Below are 27,534 nucleotides of genomic sequence, written 5' to 3' on the forward strand. Positions count from 1 at the left end.
TACAGAGATCGTATGCTCTTTTTATTGGCATACAGTCACTACCCATAGAAGTGCATATGTGTCAAAAAATAATTTTCATATTTACAGGAAGTGACAGAATTCCAGTTGTTGGCAGAGTATATAAAGCTTTTCATACACAATCTTTTTTTTATTATTAGACAGAGAATATAAAATCTGAACTGAAAATCAAATTCGATGCATCCTGGAAACTGTATTCCTCAACAGCTTTTCTTAAGCTTAGTTCTAATTTCTTTCTGTCTCTCACAAGACATCCTTCTAGGACAGCTGAACTGTTATGCTACCTACTTTCAAAATATTCCTCACTCTTACCCAGAGCAAAGAGTGTAGTGAGATTGGATCAACACATCATTATTTATATTCCTACCAATGCAAGTAAAGTTGTGTGATGTAAATTATGCCTTAGTTTGCTAATAAATATGACTGCTTACTCTATGTGAAAGATATAATTGGGGGGAGTGTTATAATTTACAGCTGATTATTTATCTGTAACAGTGTTTTGATAAACATGCACATATTCACTAGCAATTAGCTTGTTTATTAAACACATAGTTAAAATGTATTTCTTTGCCCTGAAGCAGTTTATTTCTGCATATTATTTATGAAAAAATTACAGTAGAAAAAAGCTGCATAGCTGAATTTTGACTTTGCTAAGTGGATTTATCTGTTCATGAAGACATGCTTTCCAGGTTGCCTGTACTAGTACCATTTTTTCGTAGAAGATAGAGCCAATCAAAGAGAACTTACTTCGATTTTAAGCCTTTTACCTTTTTCACAGATCTCTCCATGAATTTATGTTCTTCTGTAAGTCATTGGCCTAGAGTTGGGTATTGTTGTTTTGTTTTTTTAGCTTATATTATTTCACACTCTTGTTTCTAACAGCAATAGTCAATTTCCTTAAGCAGGTAATCAGTGACCTCTTTCACTTTATTTTAATATTAAAATCAAAAATTTAGTGGTATTGCTGATACATCAGTGTTTCAGCTTTACATGAGTCATAATTCTTGAGACACTAAGGACCTACCTTTAACATTCAGTACACATTTAATGCATGTGCCAAAATGTAAAGGTAACCTATTGTCAGTTTTTCAGTGTGTACTGAATGATGTTTATAAACATGCTCCATAAAAACATAGAAAATTCTGAGATGTGTGTAATATCCCTGAACATCCAAAGATCTCTCTGAAAACTGGGTGAGGAATATAGTTCCAGAGCTTAACACTGCCACAAGAGATCAGTTAATTGCACATATTCCTAATGGGGTTCAGTCTGTTTAAGTATAGCTTGTATTACAGTGACCCATATTTTACATACACAGCATATAGTACCAGCTAGATCAAAAAAAGGGTTATTAAAAAATCTATTACACATATCTAAAGAAAAATAAGATGTCTTTTCTCTGTTCTTCCACACCCCAATAAAGTAATCTTAATAAAGTAATCTTATCATGTCCATGGATTACAAGTGTTTTACGTTAAATCTTTTTCAAGTACTTTAAAAATCTGTTATACCAAAAAAGCTGCCTTTTTTCTTTTTTTTTTATACTTTCTACCATTTACCACAAAATTCAGGTGCAAGAATTTTAAACAAAAAATGAACTAAAGAGCTTTATTGACATCACAGTACATTCAATAGTAATTTTAAGAACATTACAGCTGAAAGAGAATGGCCTGTTTTATAGTCTTAATAAGCACTACCGTTCTTGAAAAAATGTAATACAAAGAAATCCTATTATTCTGAGCAGCATTTGGAAAAAATACACCTATTTACAAATAAAAAAAAGGATTCTGGTTTCACCTACATAGCCACAATGTGCCTCTATAATGAGACAAGCCTTTTATAACTCATGGAATTTTTAAACATCATAGCACTGGTGCCATAAATTCCTCAGCGTTTACGACGAAGAGGAGTTGTTGATCTGAAAAATAAAGGAAAAGGGGGAAAAAGTTAATTGGAAAAAATAAAAGACCCCCAAACCCACACACACTTTAGGCTTAGTAATTAATAGTTTTAAAAGATTTTCCAAAGTTACTTTTGCCCAAGACAAAAAGTTTAATAAATACCATACTTTATTAAAAAGGTTCATATGCCGTACACATGAAGACGAATATAAAAAAACTTTTTAAAAGTCAAACAAAATACTTAAAAAGTATACTACCTTGATCGTGACTTAGACTTGTGTTTGCGGCTTGCCTTCTTACCAGACCTTTGAGATTTCTCCATGGAGCATGACCGAATATGCTTCGATTTCTTAGCCTTCTTTTCTTTACTGCTTCCTGGAGATTCAGAACTACTCCTTGCACTAGATTCAGAGCCTGATCGTTTTTTGCTATCTTTGGTAGTAATTTTTTTACTTTCTTGTTTGGAATCCTGTCTTATTATTTTCACACATATTGAATCACTGCGAGAGAAAGTTCTTTCACTGTCTCTTTTTCTTTTTAATCTACTGTCATCATGATTGCCAGTCTTACTTTCTTTTTCCTCTTTTTTGGGCTTATCTTTTCTTTTTTCCTGATCTCTCTCCCTTTCTCTGTTCTTTTTTTTGTCTTTATCTACACCTCCACCCTGCTCCTTTTTCCTTTCTTGATCTTTACCCTCACTTTTATGTTTGTGCCTATTTCCAGTAGGGCTTCTACGCTGGTCTTCAGCTTTACGTCTGTCTCTGCTCCTGCTGCGGCTTGCACGGTTGGCTCGCCGGTCTCTTGAGCGGCTGCCGCTTCTACGTCTATCCCAGCTTCTCTCTCTCGAAGGACTCCGATTTCTCCGCCTCTCCCCCCTTTCAGCACTGTGATTTCTACTAGATCTTCTCCTTTCCCTTATTTTCTCCCTGCTCCTACTCCTCTCTCTCCTGTTTCTGTGGGAGTAACTCCTGCTTCTACTGCGCCTAACTTTATGTGATGGTGTCCTACTGCGACTGTGTCTCTTCTTCCTTTTGGGAGAGGAAGAACGTGAAGTGCTGCGACTACTACCTGAGCTAGTGCTATATGATGAACTGGATACTGTGCTGCTGCTGCTGCTGCTCCTGCTATTGCTGCTGCTGCTACCACTGCTAGAGCTTCTTGACCCACTCCTTCCTGTCCTCTCTTTACCCTCTTTCTTGAGTTCTACATCAGGTGTGATTGCATTTGGAGATCTCTTCTTTTCATGAACCATATCTGCTTCAATTTCTTTTGCCTCCTGTGATGCTAAGATACTATTCTGTTCTTTGTTGATAAATTCATTCATCTCTTTTGAAACTTTTTCATTTTGTAGCTTTTCTTCTGAAAAAAAGAAGTACACAGAAAAAAAAATTGCAATTAATTTGGAGCAATATGTCAGTAATTTCCACACCATTACAATGACAAAACCAAGTTTCCAAGCACCTCTCATAATACTTAAAATTAAAACATTGCCACTATACCAACTACTTAACAAACTACTTTTCTTATAATTCTAGAAAAGTTGTCCTCGTAGTTTAGAAAAAGTGTAGAACCCAGTCATTTTAGAAGTCTTGAGGTTATTTCAAGTTTTAGTGGCTTAAGATGAAGTTCTAAAACAAATATCCTGGAACACTAGAACTCCCAAACTGATCTACACACACGATTTTTTTCTTTTTGCAACCTTTCTGCACACCTGATTCTCCCTTTCTCCTTCCTACAAGACTCCTCATCAGTATAGCAGGAAGTACTAATGCTTCCTGCCTTTCTCTGAGCCCCATTCATCTGGGTTTGAGGATTACCATCAGGTCTGAAGAAACTGTATTTCTCACATAGTGAGACCTTCAGAGCATTTCCCAGAGGTTTCCAAAATAAAAATTATTTTTATTCAACCTAGGATTCTTTGCATCACTGCCAACTTTATCTCCCCATTTAAAATTTAATCCGGAAAAAATAACTGACATACATTTTTTGCCTAAAAATGGCCTTTTGATGTGGGCCATTGTCACTGTCGAGGCAGGACGGGAATGAGAAGACTCACTCAGAAGGCTGCTGAGAGTAAAACTCCGATTTATTCAAAATACAATGCTCTTTTATACAGAGCTTCCCAAAGGCCAAATCCATTGGTTCTGAAGTGAAAACAACCTAGACCATTGGTGTAGAGTGCTTGACTCACAGTGATAGAACTTAACTATAAACAATGTGAAAAACAAGAGAGATAAAGAATTATTTACATTCTCTCCAGCTCTATCCCAGGCATCTGCCTGGCTAGAAACTCTCAGTTTCTTTTCTTTGACTGAATCTGAGTCCCACATGCCATCATTTCCTGAATTAATTTAGGGAATAAAACTGCATCTGGAAACCCAGAGTGGTCCAAATGGCAGCTAATAAATTTAACTCAGAAAACAATTCCAGCTGGTCCCTGAGTTATTAGGCAATACAGGAAGAAATCAGTCTATGTTAGAAGATGCTGTATTGTCCATTAGAAATCTTCTGCCTTTCCAAAACACTGCTACAAATGAGACTCTGCTCTAGCATTCATTCTTCAGTATTTTGGATGTACAGAATCAGCTGCTTTACACCCTAGTTTTGTATTTCTGCAAATGGTCCCATGAAGATGTCTCCACACTGACATCTGGCTTCCTGCACTAGGAAGAGAGGTCACAGGCCACACTCAGACACTCTCCATATAGCTATGCTTTTATGCATACATCTTTAAACACTCAAAGAGAGAGGACTATTTAGAAAACCAAAAGTTTAGCTAGTCCAGCCTTTCATTAAGGGCTCCATATGTCTTATTTTCAGGACTTTAAATAAAAAGTTAAAGGAAGAAACCATCAAATTGAAGTTCTATCATAATAGCACTTTCTCCTCCAGCCTGTGAACCTGGTTCACAATTTCTTAACATTGCATCTATCTCTAGACAGATCTTCAGCACTGGGAGATGTCTGTGCTACCATTTTGGCCTACATTATTTGTACGAAAGGACAAACCTTACCTTGTATCGAGAAGCAGAAGTAAATCACAGGGTTTTGGGTTTTTTAAATGTGAATTAAAAAAACATTATTTATAAATTTAGTTTCATTTTTTTTTGCTTAAAATGTGTTTCTTTGCCATCAATTTACAAACACTAAGTAGTCAACTCCATTTACAGTGGCACAGTAAGAAGACTTCACAGGATTTACCTTCTAGCTGTTTTTCTAGTAGTAGTTGTTGTTCTCTCTCTTTCCTCCAAAACGCTTCCTGTTTTTGCCTTATTCTGTGTCGTAATTCCTCATCATCAGTATCAGATGATTCAGAGCCTCTGTCACTCCTCTCATCTTCACTGTCTCCTGATCCATAACCACCCAGTCCACCTGCGTGCATAAAGTCCAGTCTATCACGAGGAAAGATTAAGCTTTGTTCTTAATACTTCTGTGAGGCAAAGAGGAAGTAACATTGCCCTTCCTTCACTTCCTCGGCTCTGAAGAAGTCACTTTATTCTGGTAAGTGCCAGTGTTGTTTGCCAGTGTGTTCAAGGCCCCCGTATCTGCTTTGATAGTCACTGTCTGCTTCTACTCCTTCTGGAACAACTTGTTTATTCTCAGCAAGCAATCACTGTGACCATGGTACTTTTTTCCATTGTATGGAAAGGCAAAAAAGCTCCCTGTGGAGACTGTAACAGTGCCTGCCTCTGTATCAGCAACGGGACAGAAAATGCCTGGGATCTTTCCCAGAAGACATCTCTGAAATGACTTCAGCTGCCTCCATAGTCCAAGGCTACAGAAATTCTGAATGCCATATCAATTTTTCCATATGATTTAGAAAACTCTGCACTTTGACAGGTATGGAGATGGAATAAAAACAGACTTTCTTCTCCCCCAGAGATATTTTTAAGTACTGGACTGATAAGGACAAAGTCAGTTTAAACATCTTACATGGATTTCTTTCAGTCTCAGGTCCTTAGGATCTTTACTGAGTTAGTTTTGAAACATGAATACTTGTGATGATAACATTCAATCTAATTTGTCAATATTCCATGTAATGAACACATAACTGATCACTGACACTGCTGTAGTACATTTTAGGTGATAAAAGTCATGTTGGGAGAAACCTCTTGCAGTTGTGTCCCAAGGCTGGAATTTCAATCTCTCTTTCCTGTGTTGTTTCTGGCAGTATATGATATGGGAGCCTTTGTGCTTATGTAGCTTTTCAATAAAATAATAATTACAAATATTACAATATTTTTTCTTATTACTCTTCTATCAACTTTCCCCTCTGGTTCATACGGATCAAAACAGAAGAAAAGTATGAAACCGTATTCCTTTCTTTGAAGGCTGCAGTGTGCTTCTGAAACTATCATACTTTGACATGTAAATCTGTCTAAAATTTTTATGTATTTTCAAAATTAGGGTAAGATTCTCATACACTAAATCACACTGCCTAGTCCTTTACTCCAGCAACTATCCCACTTATATATCAGTAGGACCACCTGTGGAACAAACAAAGGTGCTGATAATGATAAAGTTATCAGAAAGTGACCCATACTTCCAGGCAATTAAAATCTAGTTTCAAAATGCAATTTCTAGAAAGGCAAGGCAAAAGTGAAACTCCCCCTTTAAGCCCTCTCAAAAATAAGGAACATACTTACCGAGTCCAGTGAGGGAAGCCAGTGCACTGGACTGTGCCAGCTGTTTTGCAGGAGCTTTGTATCACATCAACAACAGGAACAACATGTTAACACAAATAGCCACGATTTCATAGTCATGAGTCTATGGTATTGTTAAATCTACTACTATTGCTGTTCTTTGGAGGGAGAGAAGAAACATTAAAAACGCATCATCCATTTAAAACCACTTCTAGATTTTCTGACCATGAAGATTTAGAATTTAACTTCAAAATTACAGTGAACAGAAAAAACCCAAATATATACTCATAAATCACTTTCCAAGTTACAGCACCTGCACATAATTTTCAACTTCTGTAGTTACATACTTATATTAACTCTGTTATGTTAAAATAATTTGTTCTGTAAGTACAATACATGTTAATAGCAAAAGCAAATTAATTACTAATTGAGGACTCAAAGTTCATCTCTTTTCACTTCTGAACAGCTTTGAGATAAAGATGATAGTAGTAAGGAACAGCTACAACCCAAGAGCCATTGACACAGGTACCATTTTAACTGAAATGAATTGTATGAAAAAAATGGAATAACTCAAGTAACTCACAATACACTGCACAGGACGACAGTACATGGTTACTGGATTTGAACTCTACCAAGTTGGATGCATTATATTGGAATTGTTCTTGAGTGAGAACTATGGAGGTTAAATGTTCTAAAGACATGCAAATACAGAATTTTCGCAGAAGAAACTAAAAAGAATAAAAACCTCCCAAACCCGGCATACCTTTAGTTGCTTTACGGTGAACATCTTTGGCCACGTAATAGATTTCTTCATTTGTGACATCTAAGAGAATCTCTGTCAGCAGCATTTTTGTCAGCATCATCTGAAGAAAATTGCATATAAAATTAAAGTCCAAAACATCTTGAATAAATTCAAATTATATCCATACAGCTTCACTTCTTTTGATGACTAGGAAAGTTGTCTCCTGCACATTTTATTTAATAACTTCTTTCAGAAGACATGACTAAAAAACATTGAAGCTGTTTAAATGTGACCTGATTTCACAACTTTAAAGTTAGTATTTTGACTGTGAATTGTGTCTGCATGTATTGCACACAGCTCTATCATCATAGACATTAAGATCAGTGCCCTGGATAACAAATGAATATGTAAATCAGAAACGTACTTAGACTGATTCCAATTATTCTTTCAAAAAAAAGAGCAGTTTTCTGACAGGTATGCTCTCTGTAAAGATCATCAGAGGTTACTTATATAGCATTTTATTATTACATATTTTCTACAAAAACTGAAATGGCAGTAGCTAGTTCTCCAAGTTACTTTTGTCTGACCAAATGCTCTACAAAAATATACTCATCAAACTTAGTAGAATTCAGGGCCTTAATTAACGAGGATTCACAAGTATGAAGGTTGTGCAGACACAATGAAACTGTTGGTGATACAGGATTTAGGGCTGTAGCACTTTGTTGCAAGAATACATTTCTTAAATTCCCTTTCACAGGAAGTGAGGCTGAAGCACAGATTTGAAATGGGTGAAATGTAATCAGTAGAAGTTTTCAGAAATTTGATAAGTGAAGCAAAACCATAGAATTAATGAAGATCAATGCAAAGATTACAGTCATTACTCTTTCCCTATTGTGCTAAATACGAGTTATATAACTGATATCCTTGTTTCTATGAGAAAGATAGCATTATAAACAGATGCAAATATAACCGTGCTTTACTGTACAATGCATATTCTGCCTCTGTTGACAGTATCAGACATAGAAAAAATTATTTACTTTGATATGCCTGAAGAGTATGGGCAATTAAACAGAAATACTTAGTAAGAACCACATTATTAATACCATTTGATACTCCTTTTCTTCTTCTGTCATTTCTGGTTCACTTTGCTCCTCTTGAGGAGCTGGGGATGGACTCCTGCTGATTTTCCCAACACTTACAGCTTCTGTGTTTTCAGCATCTTCATCTTCCTCATCACTGTCCTACAAGAACAGCATCATACACTTCAGGAAAAACTTATCAAGCTCCTTAGTTTCTATTTTTAATAGTCTGCTTCATTTACTTTGTACTGAAATCTGTATTATACGTTATCATACAATAATTTATTTTCTCCCTTCCTAAAAAAATATGTAAGTGCATGTACCCACAAAAGCTAAGAAAATACTCAGTTGTCAGTTCCCTGCCAGACACATACTTTGGACTACAAAAAAGATAACTGCTAAAATGAAGGCAATGCAAGGTTTCCTAAACTGGCTCAGTTTAGTAAATACAGGTATATTAATTTTTTTCAGCTGCTGACTTGGAATTCTGACTTTGAAAGGCTCTGTATGCTCCAAAAGGAAAAAAAAGAAAAAACAAGTCCAATTTCATCCTTGTTTCTTTGCTACTACAGATTGAATTATATACTTCTACATCTTAGCCATCAAAAACTTCAAAATATCAAATAATTATCAAAAGAGCAGCAGCTTAACTTTATTTTAAACAACAAAACCAATGAGGGAACCAGGAACACAGACTCTCTACTTTGAACAGACTAAAAAGTTGATACCTTTCAGGAAATACAAACTTGAGCAAAAAACAAGCTCTTCTACTTACAAATTTACTTCTCTGAGGTAACCGTGGGCCATCCCCTTCTTCCGCCTCCTCACTTTCCTTTTTCTCTTTTTTAGACATCTGTGAACGCTGCTGCTCCATTCTCTCTTTCTCCAATTTTTTCTGTTTTTCTCTTTCCATCTTTTCCAGGCCCTCACGAATCCAGGCAGGCAGAGTTCTACGCTTCACAGCATCTACATAATCAAGGTTTACAGTTTTGCGAGATGAAAAACCTTCCCCCCCACAAAAAAGAATAAAAATATCCCCCAAAACAAAGAAGTAGATTCCCCCACCCCCATCAAAACAAGTCCTACATCTGATTGTAGGGAAAAAACATTTATAAGGGCTTTTACTTTCCCTGCTCTTTTATTTTCTATGAAAAAGAAAAACGTCTTCAAACTTTGCAATTCTTTATAAAATACAGCTTTTACATTTTTTCATTAAAGAGTGGTTAACATGTACCAATCTGGGGAGGCTCCTGCTTCACAGGCATCGCAATAGGTGAACGCTGTCGATCTCTGAATGAGGGTCTTTCCCTTCGATTCTGAGTAGGTGCGGGAGGTGCTGGAGGACCTGGTGGCCCTGGTGGTCCTGGCTGCCAATAAGGTGGGTGAAATCCACCTTGAGGTGGACCAAAAGCAGCCCCATGCTGAAAGAGTAATGCAGTTTATTTTTCTTCACATGGTAACACTAAATGCAGCATGTGAACAAGTTGGTCTACAAAAATCCATGCAAGTAGGAATCCATGATTTCTATGCTACTGAGATCTCTCACTCTCTTTTACTGTGGTCCCCAAGAAACAAGTTTCCTTTAAATATTTAATGACTAAACTTAGACTTAAGCAGGGATACTTAATAAACCTGAAAGGTCTTCAACCAATCTCCTTTTATATTATGCTAAACACTAAGCTCTATAATCACTATCTCAAACAGTTCCATGCCAACTTAACATCAGAGTGTGCAGTTAAATAAAGAGTGTACAAAACTAGGATTTAAATGTCTAGCTATGTTAGCAGTCTTTTAACTACAGCTTGAGAACAAAAATTTAAAGTTCAGCCTTTTATTACATAAGAATTTTGCACTGTGCACTTTCCAGTAATTTTTTACAGATCTTATTAATATGGCTGATTAAAATATTAAATGCATAAATATGCAATTTTAGTACAGATACAGGGTTCTGGACAATCTGTATACAATCCAAAAGTCATAAGTCCTGAGGCATATATGAGGAGTTTTTTATTTTAATATTTACCATCCAGAAATGCTAAATAAAACTATTTAAGAAGAGTGTTCAGGAAAAAGGGTATAGTATCAAATATTCTACTGAATATTTAAGTGGATAGCACTAAAGCATTCTCCACTACAATTTCAGGTTAAGCATCTTTCTTTCATTCAATGCAAAATAAGTTTTCTGTAATATTTAGAGAAGCTAATTTTAAGAGTTTGTCCCATGACAATAAACAAAAATTATAATAAACTTATGTATTGGAAAATTATTGGATCTCTATTTAACAATACTATTGAACAAGAGAATTGTAAGAGGAAAAATAATCAAGAAGATAAAAAATAGCCAAGAAGGTAACAAAAAAATTTCTGCCCATCTTCCCTTGTATTTGTTTATGAACAGGAGGTAGGTTTTAGACAGCTAGTTTGTCATTTATATCAGGAGTTCTGAAAGAAAAATACTGAAAATAGAGGAAAGATACAAAACTTCTTTGTGTTTAAAGGTCTGTGCAATGGACCCTACTATTATTAGTGATAAAACCACCTACATGTTTATTATACTATACAACTTATATGCCAGAATGAAGAAAAAAGTGGATATGGATTTATTTTTTTAGAAATACCATTGTTTATTCAAAGAATCACAGTAGATAGATATGGAAAAGATCAATGGACCATCCAGTCTATCTCCCTGCAAATACAGGACTGTTTCCTGGGGTACATTATCTAGTGTAGTTAAGCATATCTTTCTGAATTTTTTTTTCCTTCTCCTCTTTTTTTTTTTTTTAACACAAAGCTACATAATGTTAATTTATATACTGGAACACAGTGATTCATTTTAATATTGCAGACAACAGCCATTTCTCATTAATACTGCAGAAAAATAAAACCCTTTGGCCTCTGAACAGAACAGAGAACTTTAAAGTATCTTCTGTCAAGTGTTTGGTTAAAATGTATCTTAGCAGATAAAGATTCTGTAGATGTTTGTAGAACTGAAGAATGAAAGTCGCTGCTAGATGATATTAGAGGAACACATCCATGGAAGGGACTCTGCGCGCCTACAATATTAAAGCAACAAATATGTTTCACCTGATAGTCAAACTGGTTCACTGGCCCCATTGCAAAGTTATCAGGAGGTCCCCCAAAGTTGTGATTGTTCTGGTTAAACATATGCCTGTTGTCAGGAGTAAATTCCCCACTGTCCTGACTGTTGCTGTCTTCCGACGGAGGAACAATTTCCATTTGACCTGGGGTTGGAGTCATCCACTGCTGATCTGGAGGTGGGTGAGGGGGTTGGTGAGGCATTCCCCATTCTGTTTAGGAATACAATACAATTCGATACCAAGTTAGTATAATTTATATGAGTCACCAATCACTCAGTGTTCTTGTCTTTATCACAAGGTTCCCCAAAGCACTACAGATGATAAAGCAAGGAAGAATCATCAATCTGCAGACTGTATTATACTGTCTCAATAATTTCTTCAACTAAACAAAGGGAATACAAATAGCTATAGCTGAACTGACACATGCAGTAGGGGGATAGATTTGGACAGGCACAGACATCCTGTAAATTTGTTTTTATATATTTCTAGTGATAGTGAGTTCACCAGAAGACTTACAAATTGCTTAGACTGTTAAAAAACTGCATCAGTTTTGAAAGCAAGGAGCTATTTTACTGTGTCACATAATAGACTTGAAATACCTACTATGGAAAGAAAATGGTGTTGTAAGCAGCACAGTCACTGAAACCTGTGCTCCCAAGTCTTGAGTCCTGATAATGGATGATTTCTTGGATTGCCCAATATCTAGCACAGGTCCTAGAATAAGCTGTAGTCACAATCCCTCAAACACACGTTACAATTGGCTAACAGAGTGAAAAGGGTCTAAGGAATGAATTAATAGCTCATGTGGCCATAATTTCTGACTGACTCCTTAAAAAGACAAAAATTATGTGCACTATACAGATACTCATAGACCATGAAAGAGCTGCCTTATAACTCTCACCAGTAACAGAATTAGTATCTAGCCTCTCAGGTTAATTTCTATCTTCCATCCAGTCCTTTAGTACATTTTTCTAATTTTTATTGTCCTTCCCATCTGCATCATAATTGGATCTATTACTGCAGCAACTAAAAAGTGTTATTATAGCTTTTTTATTTCTGTGAAAATTTCTACTTACTGTACAGAAATACAGCTAGAATACACTCTGCCACATAGAAAACTTTAAAATACTTACATGTGCCTACAATAACTTGTAGGCTAGTGCAGGTAGGTGAAACCTGATGGCTACCTCATTTTTATTACGCACATGTAAGAACTATCAATAACATATTAAGCCTACTTATATTAAATGTTGCATTTCAATAAATTTGGATAGTGACAGTGAAAACTGGGAGTGTTATTCTTTCAACCATTAATAGAATCAAGCATGAAGTGCAGTTTTCCCCAAAACAACTGAAGACAAGCACATAGGCTTACTATCTTGCTTATACACTTCAAATTGCATTACAGTATAACCTAGCTTTCAGAAAACAATTTCAGAAAAATTCTTAGCATAAAATAACCCATTTCTATCCCATTCTTATTACCAGTGGTATCTTGTGAAGTTTTAAAAAGAAAACTAACTTTTGGGAAAAAATAAAGTTTGGAAGAAGTTAAAAAATACAGAAAATAATCTATACTAACAGAAGCGTCCAATCAACTTGAGCTTACAATGACTGAAAAATGCTGACAATCAGATACCTAAGTTAAAAGGGATAAATCCTAAGTATATGAAATGCACTTATACCATATTTTTCACTCAATTTCGCTGATCTTCCTTTTTAAAGATTTTAGGACATCTAAAGCCAGCATCAATTTTACTGTGAACTCATTCTATATGTCAAGATCATGCCAGAAGCAGGCATTACACTACAGGAGGCAACAGTAGCCCTCTAAGTAGGAGCTGTGATTAGTAAATTAACTGGTAGTTTTGCATTTTGAAGCCTGAGGGACAGGGCATGTTCACACCAAAAAAATATCTGACAAGAATAAAATGAAGAAACATGAAAAAAAGGAATGAACTGGAAGGGAAACAAACCTGGCTGCCACATTCTGTTGAAATTGGGATCCCCCTGAAAATTATTATGGTTGTTTGGACCAGATTCTATTCCTGAAATGTCCTGTCCGTTTGGCATCATTCCTTGTTGTTCCACTACATTCTGTTGCCCTGAGGCTTCTCGCTGAGCAATCCATGCTTGAGCTAATGCAGCCCAGTCAATCTGGCCTAAAATAAACAGAGGAAGTTAAAAAGGTTAGAACTCACACATCTGAAGTTCAGCACTGTTTCTCAATTACATGTCTTATTGTTCAAGATAAATGGGCAACATTTACCTTCAGCAAGTACTGTGAGCACCATTTAAACTTATTCACAGTGTATAGTAAAAGAAACAAAGCAAATGTCAGTGTACAGACTTGCTGAAGTACAGTTTCTCTGCATATGTTCAAAATGTCACAAGGCAGATTATTTTACATTCACATTAGCATTGAATGGATGGTAGTAATGCACTTTTTTCATATGCAAGCTAATTTTAACATCAGAAATTAATATATATATCCTTATATTCTAAATTCATGAAGATTTGAGAGTAAAAAAGATACATAGTTAGAAAACTACTCTTCAATGTACCCTCTTCGTATATCCCTTGCCATATATTATGTTACAGTTCTCTCTCCCATTTTTTTTCTTTACTGCCCTTCCTATCAGTAAATAAATAAATTGCAGTCTCAGATAAGAACACTAGTATGTCTTCTGCTTATTATCAAATTAGGAAAACTCTCCAGTGAATTTAACAGAAAATAAAGTGACAGTAAAACCTGTGTGCCTGACCACTTTGCATTAGTATTAAATACACACCTGCACTTTCATCCATTTCTCTATTTCTCTTGATGTTTTGAATTGTTGCTATCTCATTCTCAACTTAAGGTATATTATGTTCTACTCTTTAAAGCACTTGGTGGTTTTGGTGGAGAAAAAAATTTCAAACTAGAGATCATGATTATCACTGCTGTAACCTAAATCAAGAACCATTTTAGTTTTCCAGTGAGGTTTTTTTTACTGTATATATAATCTGCATTAATACTTCTGCCACACAGGTACTGAATAAAAAAACAGATTCTGTCCAACAAAGGATTTAGCTTGGCTAAAGAACTGACAGGGATACATAACTGTTAACAGAGGTCTAAATGTTGATCTGTATGACTGGTAAATTGTTGGTAAATTGTGTAGGGTAACTCAGGTTTCTTGCCTGTATTTGCATATTATACATTAACTATGTGAAAACATTTGGAACCTTTGTATGTTTTCTGTTTTCTAGTTCAGAAAAGCATCATAAATGTATTATCTTGAGAGCAGCTACAAATGCAACTGTGAGTCATACTCTGCTACGAAGATTCAAAAATTTAAATGACAACACATTAAAAGAATTAATCCACAAAGCTTTCTATATACTTACTTGGATCTTGCTGGTGCTGAAATGACTGCATCCACTGCTGTTGGTTCAAAGGCCATTGCTGCCAAGGTTGTCCACCTTGATCCCACATCTTTTAAGTCTTTATACAGTCTATATTTCAACTAAAAATAATAGTTGTATGTTTAAATAGATGCCCATGAAATATCACATAACTGAAACTTACATAACTGCAGATATAGTTAAGCCTTGCAACGCAAGCTGAAGCAATGCTGGCTTAATATTTTAAGCTGGAGGAAATGGTTCATCCTTTGGAGTAATATCTGAAATATTACTGTAAGATTTCAGGAGTCTAGTATGCTTTCTCTGTATTTTCACAAAGAAATTAACTACCAAATGATGTTCAAGGAGAGATATGACAAGTTTGTACGACAAGATCTCATCTGGCAATAAACGCAATTTAAAGCAAGTCAAAATATAAGAGGCATGATTGGTATCTTTGCCTGCTTCTTAGGGAAAAGATGTGTATTTCTCCAAACAAGTGTCATGCAAGGCTGTTAAGCAAGACAAAGTCACCAAATGGTAAAACACATTGTTAATGATTGCACAGAAAACTGCACAGGTACAAGACAGTGCCCGCATGCATGTTATGCATTGTACAGACTCTTTTTAATTTCTATATATATACCTTCAAATCTGAGAAAGAAAAATAAATATGACCATACAATTACCACAGTCCCTTAAAATCATAAGAAACAATTTTTGCTGTGCCATATACATCCTCACTGAGCAGGCAGCAGCAGCCCTAGCTCCAGATGGCAGACAGCAGAGCTCCACAGCCTGCTTACAGTGAAGCTCCAGGGCCAGCTCTGTGTGAATTTGATGAGGCACAGCAGTCCAGGCAGGTGTGCCCGCAATGGCACATCAGTTCCTTCCAGTTATTTGTACCTCAGCACACACCTAACCTGCTACACATGGAAGACCTGAGAGCAGCCACCTGCACTGCTCCAAACAGCTTCTCCAACGACAAAGACTAGGCACAGTTCTGGGAACACTTCACTCCAGAAGCAGTTCCCAAAAACCAGTATGGTAGGAATGCACTGAGTGCAACCCCCTTTGCTCTACCCAATCTGTTAAGAACTCAACAGGCTTTCCACTCAATGAATATATCCTTATGGAATTTAACATGCAATCCCTGAGTTCACGCTATTAAAACATTAAGTAGGCTGTTTCAAATACTTCAAACCTAAAAGAGAAAAATTCATTCCCTGAGGTCACAGGAGCAGCATACAGGACCCAGTTGTGGCTCACAGCCAAGTGCAATACAGAATAGATGAATAGAGCCTCCCTGCTTCAGAGCAAACCAGTTCAAAGCAGCCAGTGTCACTTGGGTGGCCTGCCAGGAGCAGCCTCAGTGGCTCTGAGGGAGTGGGACACACACACCCCACCCCTCGAGCCCGCTCTCAGCACACGGACCGAGCTACTGTGGTGGAACCTACTGGCAAAGGCACCTTGTGCTCACCCGCTCACACAAGAGACTGCATGACTGCATAGGCAGAGAGCATCGCTCTACAAAAGTGCACCACACAAAGAGCTGCACTAAATATCAGGGGCACTGGGACATGCAGAGATGAACACAAACTAGTATTTTGCATACTTCTGTCAAATGAAATCCTTTATCTGAAAAACTGTAGATCACCTTTGTTTTGAGACTACTTACTGTCAACACTGTACAAAAATTACACCTGTGGCTCTGAAACACTCAGTCTCATTTTGAGAGGGCTTTAAACAAGACCAGATCAACTTTGGCAACAGGGGCAAAACCTATCTAATACATTATTATTTTCACTATCTTTTCTTGCCAAACTAATTATGGAGGTTTTTTCCCATTTCATTAACACTTTTATGCTATTTAAACCTTTAATAAGTGAAGACACCGCCCTTTATCTTGTCCCTTTCTTTTCACATTTTTATCTGTACCTAGGAAATTAACTTTTTTATACCAGCTGAGTGTATGGACGGCTACTAATGCACTTAATGCAACATTTTAGCTGACCCCTTAAACTAGCTCTCCAGGTATTCATAGACACATTTTATACACGTTTTATAGACATGAGGAAGTAACTGCAAATACTATTTTCATCCTAAAGAAAAAGGTAAGTAAATGTTTCTTGTTCCCTCAGTTCATCTTTCCATCCAGAATAAAGATTCTTTCAAATGTCAAAATAAATTTGTTTACATATTAAAAGTTATAAGAATTGAGGTTTCAGACTGCCACTGCAGTGCACAGCCTCATGGCGCTGCTCCTTTTGTTTCCAGCTGTTAAGTCCCACTAGCAATAATAAACATGGATTTCACTAATTTTGGTAGCATTTCTTTACCTCAATATATAGTATGTTGCAACAAGTTTGTGGAATTACATTCAAACTCAGCAAAAGGTTTAGTTTTTTTCACTAATAACTTATAAGACCGCTTTGCATATAACTGAACAAAAAAAAAAATTTACACAGTTAAATACCAATTTCTCTCATTAAAGTGTAACAATATTAAGACCACTTGTAAAACTGCAACTAAATTGGAACCTCCTACACAGAGCCTTTATGTGGTAGGATTAGATGAGATTTATTTTTACCGGACTTGTTCTATCTCTGTCCTAAAATCTTCAGTATTACAGATTTTTTTAAACATGTTCCAACTAACACAATTATATATTTACTTTTCAATTGAAATGGACACTTAGTATTCTGGCCAATTTTTTTTCTTTACTCTCAGGCCTTGATCCTCACTATGGACAAACTAAAGCACTTGTTTAGATCATTAATAAGGTCTAAGACAACAAATGTCTCCACATCTCAGTAAAACCTGCCCTCAAGACAGTAACTGCCTTATTATTTTACAGGGTATTCAAATAAATCTTGTGGGAAAGATATATTGCCTTGCAGCCCTGTACCAAGTGGCATCTGAAACGGTGACCAAGGGATAAAGCGGACAGGCAGCGACCTCAGACAGCAGCAGCATTCATTCACCTCCTGCTGCTCCATCAACAAGTTATTACGCCCTAGGACACTGAGGCCAAGTCCACACTCCTAAAGGAGGGGTGCTGAACGAATCCACTGCCTCCCCATTAGAGAACAGCACTGTCCCAGGCCACCTCGCACTCTCTGGGTGTGTGCATGGACCTGGGACCCCACAGGCAGTTAACATGTGTCCAGTCTAATTTGGAAGGTCACAGGCTTTCTCTCAGTGCCAGCTGGCTGCAAAGCCAGAATAAAAAGCACAGTTGGGTTTTAGTTGTTAGCATAGATAGCTGCTGATCCACTGCTCTGCAACATAATATGGCCCAGTCTTCAACTTGCCCTAGAGAGATTATTTCACCTTAGTACTTCTATTCTGGGGAGAGAAATCAGGTGGGGAAGTGCAAAGCAATAGGTCAAGGCATGGAGCTGGGTTCTATTTTGATGCACAACATTATGACAAGACAGCAACAACAGTGTAAAACCCTGAAGAATGTCAACATTTGACTAATTCAATTTATGCCACTCAGAGCAAGCTAATTTAAAATCACTGCTATTTGAAACAGCTAGTTTTAGTTTGTGAACTGTATTTGAAAGGTTTTCATTCTGTATTGCATTTGTACTTCTACAGTTTTCCTGAAGAAATGTTGATTTTCATAGGTTGGTAACTATAAAATATGCTGGCTTTCAAGTACACAGATTTATTACCAAAATCAGTGTAAAAACATTCTTTACAAATCAGAAATATGTACTACACAAACACTTAAGCAATGACATAACTTTTTTAATGCAATCTTACATGCAGAACCCCTTTTCCAAATATGATGTGAAAACTGTCCCAAACTAATTTTTGTTTATTTCAACATATCTTCCTTATTGAGCAATGTTTGCTTTACAGAAACAGGAATTGGATATGGAAGGAATAAAATTCACACCTTAAAACGTTTATAAAAGTAATCTTAACATATACGGGCTAAAAGAGAAGGTCATGTATTCAAAATTTTTAATATTGAAGACTAAAAGTGTTGGCTCAGAGCCATTGAACGGAAGATGTTAATTCTAGCACCTCTCTCTTTATGGTGACCTGGAACACCAGGACATCATAATTTTCCGGGAAACAGACTCTCCTGCTTTTTAGTTCTCCGCTTATTTTCCAGCATTTTCTCCAACTTTTCACCAGCTGGTACAAGGTAAACATGAAAAAGGTACTTGATATATTTTTTTTATCTACTGCAGGGAGGCTACAGGCATTTAAATATGGTTCATTGTCTTCATAAACTGTTTTGCTAAGCACTGCAGTGTCTAATAATTCCATCTGCTTTTAAATTAGAGGCAAACCCCAACCTGGTTTTAGCTGTTCATTTGCAGTTGTCTAAAATAAGCACTTATGTTGTTTGATGTTACTTTATTTTAAATAAAGGCAATGTAACTTTGTATTCTGCTTGTGAAACTTTACTGAGTATGCAAGGACTTTTCAACAGAATCTCAGGATTGTCCCGTCAGACATCACTGACAGTTGCCTTCCTAGTGATATTTTAAAGGTGTCAAAAATAAAAACAGATCAAGTCAAGTCATACAATAGTTAACAAACCAGATGTGAGAGCTTCCAAAACAACACTTTTGAACCTGAGTCCATAAACAGAAAAGGACACAAACTACTTTACAAAGAATTCACAAAACACAATGAAGAAAATGTAACCTGTTTGCAGCAATTTTAAAATTACTGCAAGGGATCCACCTCCAATACCAAGGCAGGGGACGAGGAAACAAACCCAAAATCAACAAACAATGCCTCTCACCCACCAAACCAGTAATCTAAAGGCTTGAAAGAACTGGAACCTCTTGAACTAACATATGTGACAACAAACAACCTGAGACACAAGTAGTAATTAATAATGGAGTAAAGATACTCAAAGTCCTCTCCCACTAACTAAAATATTCACTGACAACATTAACTTAGGATGCTGCCACACAAATAATTAACAAGTTTTTATTTCTCACAAGTTCCCAAATATGCATTACCTGAAAGAAAGAGGTTTCACTAATACAATGGATAGCTCAATTTCCCACCAGTTAACTAAGCCCAAAAACACAGCTGAGCATCCAAATGACAGTGAAACAAACTTTAGTTTCTACAAAAGTTGGAGGGGAAGCAGATGAACACTGGCTAAAATTATCTCAGTTCAAACATTAGCAAGACACAGTAACAGAGGGGTACCTCAACTGAGCAGTCATTAAGACATACTGGTTCTGACATCACTACTGCATACAACAGGTTCAAAGAATGGATCCATTTTATAGGCACCTACTTACAAAGGAAAATGCAGATACTACCCCTGCTTTACAATTATGGGTTAAGGCTCTTTTACTTAGCTGTTCTACCCTCCAATTCGATTGGGCATAGCCTTTTTTTCTTTCCCTCTCTCTAGCACACACACACAAACAAAAGAACATTTATTGGTGCTTCAAGAGCTGTTCCCTGATGTCAGATCACAGAACAGGAACCTGAATCTATTAAAAATCTGTTTACTAATAAAGAAACAGAAGTCAATTCAGGATTCTTTTTGTTTTATACAAAAGCACAATCACATGAGCAAAACACACTCACATTTCAGTTACACGCATTTAACAGATTATGGAAAGTTCACAGGATACCTGAAAATCCTACTGGAGTTCTTAAGAGCAAACATGTTCTGAAATATGTTCTTTCACATGTTGGATTTTTTTCTTTATAAATTTCTATTCAAAGGCTGAACCAGAATCTGCTGAAGTTTTATTAAAGCAAATTACTGGCATGAAAATGTGCCACCCTTGATAGGACTGCTGGTGAGGGCTCCACTGATGATAATAAAAGCTGAGACAGCAACATAGACAGGACTTACCTCGATCATCATCAACCTCTGAGAGCCAACAGCACTCAAAAACATTTAAATGTGGTGTCAAACTCTCTACCACTGTATTTAAACTAATTTTTCTTTGTGTAAAGATTTTTAAAGGTACCTTTCCACTCCCCTCCCCTCCAAGCATGTCAACTACAAATTACACCTCAATGTTAACCTGTTCTTTTAGGGAAAAAAGGCACCTCCTTCAACATATTTGTTAGATTAATAAGGTATTTTTCAACACAGCTGTATGATGTGTCCAGACACGCCACACACTGAAAGGCACACATTTAGAAGGTACTTACCACTGAACAGTCTTGAGTGATAATTCACAAGCTCATCTTTAACTCTGGGAGACTCTCCCAAGCGCTTCCCAAAAAACACAGCTATCTTGAATGAAATTACTATTTCCACACCAACAGGAATATACCCTGTCAAGGAGAGTATGGTTTCCTGAGAATTCACCAATGGCACAGTGCTTAGTGAAGGCCCTTGATGACAAAGATGGGGCCATCTTTTAGACAAGGCCACCAACAAAACGTGAGCGCAAACAGGCTCACTCAGGTTCCTTGGATAACCCTACCAAGGCAGTTTTACAATGTAAACTCATAAAATCCATTACCTGTTCAACAGCACTTGTGCAGAGCTAACTGTGTTCTGCCCTTTAAGGTCTTTCAGGTCTCTTCTAACCTAGTCATTCTGTGAATTCTGTGACCTCTCAAAACCAGAGAAGAGCAGTCTTATGGAGCAAGGCTCAGTCCTGGAAATGTCAAAAGACAAAGCCTGGTTGTCACTGAGAGATACTATCCTCCTTAAATGTCTTATGACATTGGCTGCAGCAGAAATGAAAAATATCAAGAAATGTCCCCTGGAAAAATAAGCAAGATCTGTTCCTAAACAAAATTTAATACTGCTAATGGATAAACTGAATTGCTCCAATGCATGCAGCTAGTCCAAGACAAGAAGCACAGAGACCCAGGAAGAAGTTAGCTCGGCTCCAGAAAAGCATCTGGGTGACAACTAACCATAACAAGCTGCCCTAATAACTGCATCTTGCACACTCTTTCTTGCTCCTTCTAAGTAACTCCCATCACTCTGACAATCTGCTTCTTCCCAATATCAATGTTACACACCATCCTACCCATGCAGAATACCTTACAGCTCAACAGCTTCTGCAGCAGATACAGAGATTCTCAATGACTTGCCTGGAAATTCATGAAAGTAAAATATCTTCGAAATGAGAAAAAAAGTAATCTTCGGAATATGAAATCAAGTATTTGTTAGAAGCTAGACCATCTCAACTCCAAGAAATCAGGCGACAGCCTAGGAATCAAGCTGTCACTAGAAGGAGAGTGGCACACACCTTCTGCTCTATCATGAGCTGAAAAGATCAAGGTTAGGAACTCCTGCCTCAGACATCAGTCTGGACCTGATCTTCAGGACACAATCTGGTGGTGTGGTTTATTCAACCCTATAGATAGGCAGACTAATGATTCTGGAACCTACAGAGCGCACAGCAAATAATCAAAAGCTTCCTGATGTTGAGGGGATGTTGTTGCATCACCTTTCTGATAATGCTACTTATCATTCCTGAAAAGCAGGTCAACATATGACACAAGATGGCCTGACAAGTTTTACTTGCAAACTGAACTCTTAACACACAGCTGCAGAAGTTTTTCCGGTGACTAAAGGTTTGTCTTGCAGGCATTCCAAAAAGGCATTGCATTTAGCAAAGAAATAGCCATCATCTAAATAAGGAAGCTGAAAGAGCAGGCCATCATGCATACTTAGAGAATTCCTACACAGCTAGTCTTTGTACCCCAGGGTTTGAAGACAACAAACTCTTTTGCACTCCATTCTCAGGTCAGGTATCTTGGCAAAAAACAAAACCAAACAAAAAAGTGAAAAACAAACATTAAAAAACCCAGCCAAAAACAGCTAGAAAGATGTTCCACATCTTCTAAAGTAACCTGCCAGTGCAGCCAGACTATATTTAGGTCTACATAGTTAAAGGGAAAGACCCCAGGAGGTAGGAGTCCTGGTTTGTAACAAACTGCAATTACTGGTTTTGAAACAAATCATTATCTAAAAGTCAGTGTCGTTAGCTAGGTAATCTTTCTGCGTGAGTTTAAGACAATACAAGCAGCAAAGGCACATTAGTCTCTGATGCTCTTTGTAGAACCTGGCCTACAGAAGTCATCCACATCACATCTTGAGAGGGATCTCAAAAGCATCACACACTCTGTGGGCAGAGTTTCTTTATCTCATATGGATTTAGGCTCTGAAGGTGAACCTAAAGGAAAACAGAGATGTTTCAGGAGCAGAGCTCCTTGAAATCAATAGCCTGATTTCTTGATCTTTCACATGCGTGCCTTATTCTAAGGTAAGCTACCTTTCATTCAAGGTATCTGGTATTGACTCTGTGAAGTTTTAGCACCTTTGAGTGAAAGCTCATGATGAATTTCCATGATGAATTTTGTGGAACTGTTCAGTTGCAAGCAGGATAAATCTAATCCTACATTCACCACACCAGGATCAAAGCAGTTAGTAGAAGGACAGGAATAAGGCCAACACCTCCAAGAGTTGAAGCTGAACAAGTGTTGCTGCAGAGCTGTTTCCCTCTCACTTTCCTTCCACTGTGCTATTGCTTCAACAGGGCCATAGTTGCAAAGACATCACCAATGAAGTTGGAAAGACTAATGGATAAATACTCTATATGTTGTAGGAATACAACACCAACAGTTCACATAGTTCTCCCAAGGAATTAGAAAGAGCAGCTCATCCATGGTATTATCAATATCCAACCAAGCTGGAATCCAAAGTCAATAATGGACATACACGGTACAAACTCCAAAGATGTCTACTTCAAAGTACTCCCAACTGGAAGGAAACATAAACTGAGTGCTTCTTCCATGACTGTCACTGGAATAAAAGTTACTTTTCTGTAAGAATTTGTATATAAGGGGTCCAACTGAAAAGATCTGCAAATGAAAAATAGCTTTGCATACCCAAAGAAGCCCCCCTACCAAGAAGAAAAATTTAACGCAGAAAGAGTGTCACAAGAATTGTCATTAGCTGGTGGTCCTTGCATAGGAGACCCAGGTAAGTCAGAACACTTCTGCAGTTAAAAATATGTGGGAGACTGGAAAAGCACTGTATCCTATGCACCCACAGAGGAATGAAGCCCGCAAGTTACTACAGAGTGGCTGCAGACACATTCACTCAGAGTCAGAACAAATGCATACCATCACTCAGACAAAAACATACCGGCTTCCATTTTACCTGGGAGAATTAATATTTACTACTATATTATACTTAGCTGTTGATTAGAAAATCAAATATTTATGGCATGATTTAAGTCCGCACCAAATCAGAAAAAGTTACAGTAACTGTCTTGCCTACTACTCTGTTTCATTCGTTACACTTTCACTCGGCCAAAGACTTCTATGTATCATGTAGGGCACCACCCTAAGTTGTTCCTGGTATTTCATGCCCACATACTATGCATCTTTCAGAAGCTATACCTATGTGCCTGCTGGGATCTGTTAGCAAGATGACAAGTCAAAAAACATGTAAAATCTTCCAGCTCACTAATAGCTGTGTATCACTAAAATTTGCTCCACTGCATTTTTTAACGTTAGAACTGTTCTTTCTCAGACTGAAGAATACAGGCTTTTCAAATGTGATCCACAAAAAGATCCACAAAAAGAACTGATGAAAACAGCTTGCTCAGTATCCATGAAGTTTTCCAGAACCTGGTTCACAAATAAGTACATGTGACTAATATTTACAATGCTAACAAGATGAAGCAGCATGAACAAAGGTCAAATTAAAAAAAAAAAAAAAAAAAAAGTACTGTGAAATCTTCCTCAGGGAGTCACTCACTTCAGGGAGCACAGCTTCCAAGGTCTGTCATTTCAAACTTAAATCCACATATCCATTGAGCTGAATACAACACTTTTTTAAAAGAGCAAAAGGACCAGATATTGGCATTCAGGTATCATTTACTTATTTTTTGTATTTCTAAGACATAAAGACAAACAAATTATTTGATTATCATAAAGTACCAAAATCACTGCTAGAAGATTTACTAGCACAGAAACATTATCATAACTTAGGTGGTTTAAGTCAAAACGCCACTGGGTTTGAGGGGGGGAAAAAAAGTCCAATCTGATTAATTTTTTCATGTATCATTCTGCTGGAAATCCTGATGCAGGATTTTCAATTGGCCCTGTAACACAGCATTATTTCAGCATTATGTTTTTTCTGAAGTGAATGGTCCATCTGCAACTACCTCTGCAATGAACCTGCTCTGCACAAAATTAATAGTGCCAATAACTAAATAAACAACTACTCTTCACTAGTCATGAGCAGATATTAACCTCAATTATAAATACAGTTATCACTTAATAAGGGATCAGCTAGTGATGAAAGTAACAACAGTTTAATAACACCTACCCAAAATATTATTTGTCACCAAAAAACAGAAATACCACATACTTCAGTGACGAAAAGACATGAGGCTGGACACTCCTGTTCCCATTGAATCTTTACATAGTCCTGCACTTAACTAAAAATCAAGCATGGTTATAACTCCACTCTACCACTACAGCTTATAAGGTGAGTTAATAATTAAAAAATTGTGGAATTGTACTAAATTTGTGGACACTTAAGCCCTACAACACCTCTGAGACCAAAGTATAGAAAGCATTCTTATCAGAGCAGGAGTCTGTATGCCATGTGGGACAAAGGAAGTCTTGTAATGGCATAATAACAGAGATGACACAAGGTTTGCTGCTGCACCAAACAAATTAAAAACCAGGAGCTTGTCTGTCAGCAATCCTAGTATCTTGTGCCTGGACAAAGCTGAGACTTTCAGTTCCCCTCTGTTCTACAGTCAGGGGAGCTGCAGCATCTGTCACTCCCATAAGAGCCATCCTTAGGGCAGCTGCACTCCAAAAAGAGGTTTCTTACTCCTACCAACAGTACAGGTATTCAGCTGCACTGGTATTTGTAACCCTGTCTTCGGAAAATTATGTTAGAACAGTGTCTGCTGGTAGACATTCTTTGTGCTTTGAAGACCACCATTCCCCCTGTTTGAAAGGTGGCTGACTCTGCTTTAGAATAAAGCCTTTAGGGCAACCCTTGTTTCCTGTATCCCACACCTTCCAATAGACTGTTGGCTTGAAAACATTTACAGGTGCTAACTATAAGAGAAGAAATTAACAACAACCAAGGTGGCTGAATGCTCTGCATAACCACTTGTTACAGAAACTTGGGAAATTTCGGCTGGGGTAGCACATCATAAATTATCCAGTGGTTTGGGTTGGAAGGGACCTTTGAAGACCATCTAGCCCAATATCTTGCATGAAATGATGTTGCTGAAAGTTCTGTCCAACCTGATCTTGGACCTTTCCAATTGTGCAACTTCTCTGGGAAACCTGTTCTACAGTTTCTCCACTCTTATAATAAAAGAATTCTTCCTTATGTTCAGTCTAAATTTATATTTCAGTTTAAAACTGTTGTCCCTCATCCAGAGCCCTGGTAACAAGTCTTTTACCTTCTTTTTCATACTCAAAAGTACCTTTCATACCCTTTAGGTACTGAAAGGTGGCAATAAGTTCTCCCTGGAGCCTTCTCTTTTCCAGGCTGAACAATCCCAGCTCTCTCACAGAAGAGGGGTTCCAACCCTCGGACCACTTTTGTGTCTCCATCCTTAACTGTAAGGCCTAGCACTTCCCATTAAAATTCATTTCAACAACGTTGTGGGATTGTCTAATGAAGTACAGAGAAACTGCAGGGATAAGTGCTGAAAGCAAAAAGGCTTTCAAACCCATCACTTGTTTGAGAATCCATTTAAAAATACCCTGCGTTTGCCAAGCTACTGGTCCAGGTATCTTACAAATGCTGCTGTGTGAATTTCAGTTCTCTGGAGCCCTCCAGTGGAACGAACTCACAGGAGCGCTCACGAAACCCATGAAACAGCACAAACACCCCACACATACATTTCACCCGCAGGAGCCGGGCTGCTGACACAGCCACTACCCAATCCCAGCGCACACGCTGCTCCCCTAACTCGCTTACCGGCTAAGCCAAGCAGCCGCTCTGCCCCGCGGAACCCCGGCCGCTGCTCCCGCGGCAGCCGCGGCTCCCGGCGCGGCCGGGCCGGCTGCGCGCGCCCAGCATCCCGGGATCGCCGGCCCCGCGAGGTCGCGCGCTCGGCTCCGGCCTCTCCCGCCCCGCCGGGGCAGCGGCGGCGGCGCGGGGCGGCCCGGAACATGCGCAGTGCCGCCGCCGGGCCCGTCCCCGCCGGGACCCCGCCAGGGGGGTCGGCGCAGGACGGGGGGGTCCCGGGGGTCCCCGCCGGCCCCCCCGCGCCCTCGCCGCGCATGCGCGGCGCGGCGCCCCCCCCGGACGGGCGGCGGGGGAGGGCGAGCGGCTCTCGGCTCGTCCCTTCTCGTCCTGGCCGCCGGTTTCCGCTGTCGGGGCCGCCGGTTCCTCATGCCCGGCGAGCAGCTGCTGCTGCCACCGCCACCGCGGCGCGCGGCGCCCTCACGGTTTGGCTCGGAGCGAAGGGGAAGACCAGGTCGGCGACACCCGCCGGTCCCCCGGGAGCGCTGGCGAGAGCAGCCCGCCCCGCTACTTACGCGCTCCCCCGCCTCCCGCCGCCGCCGGTGCCGCCGCTCCGCGGCCGCTCTGCCCCCGCTATCACTCCTCGTCTTCACGGACAAGACAATATGGCGCCCGCTGGCGCTCACCCGGAAGTTAAAGGCGTCACGGAGCTGACCCTCGCCTGGCACACACAGGCGCCTT

At 38.4% G+C, this 27,534-nt stretch overlaps 1 protein-coding gene across 4 annotated transcripts; it reads right to left on the reverse strand.

Moving 5' to 3' along the window:
* Positions 1-27,508, reverse strand: PNISR (PNN interacting serine and arginine rich protein). Of its 4 annotated transcripts, none has more exons than XM_002196774.7 (12): positions 27,369-27,508; positions 14,871-14,989; positions 13,457-13,642; positions 11,467-11,690; positions 9,617-9,803; positions 9,158-9,348; positions 8,407-8,544; positions 7,325-7,424; positions 6,565-6,618; positions 5,120-5,290; positions 2,177-3,278; positions 1-1,936 (listed from the first exon to the last, which is right to left on the reverse strand). In XM_002196774.7, exons 2-12 carry the CDS (start codon positions 14,956-14,958, stop codon positions 1,906-1,908), a joined length of 2,472 nt encoding a protein of 823 aa, XP_002196810.3. In that variant the 5' UTR covers positions 14,959-14,989; positions 27,369-27,508; the 3' UTR covers positions 1-1,905. The 4 variants fall into 4 exon arrangements, with proteins under 4 accessions (XP_002196810.3, XP_072782817.1, XP_030123494.3 ...); XM_072926716.1 differs by lacking the exon at positions 27,369-27,508 and adding an exon at positions 26,806-26,976; XM_030267634.4 differs by lacking the exon at positions 27,369-27,508 and adding an exon at positions 21,027-24,476.
* Between the last annotated feature and the right edge of the window lie 26 nt (positions 27,509-27,534).

This window comes from Taeniopygia guttata, chromosome 3 (genome assembly GCF_048771995.1).
Source record: "Taeniopygia guttata chromosome 3, bTaeGut7.mat, whole genome shotgun sequence".
NCBI classification, from domain to species: domain Eukaryota; kingdom Metazoa; phylum Chordata; class Aves; order Passeriformes; family Estrildidae; genus Taeniopygia; species Taeniopygia guttata.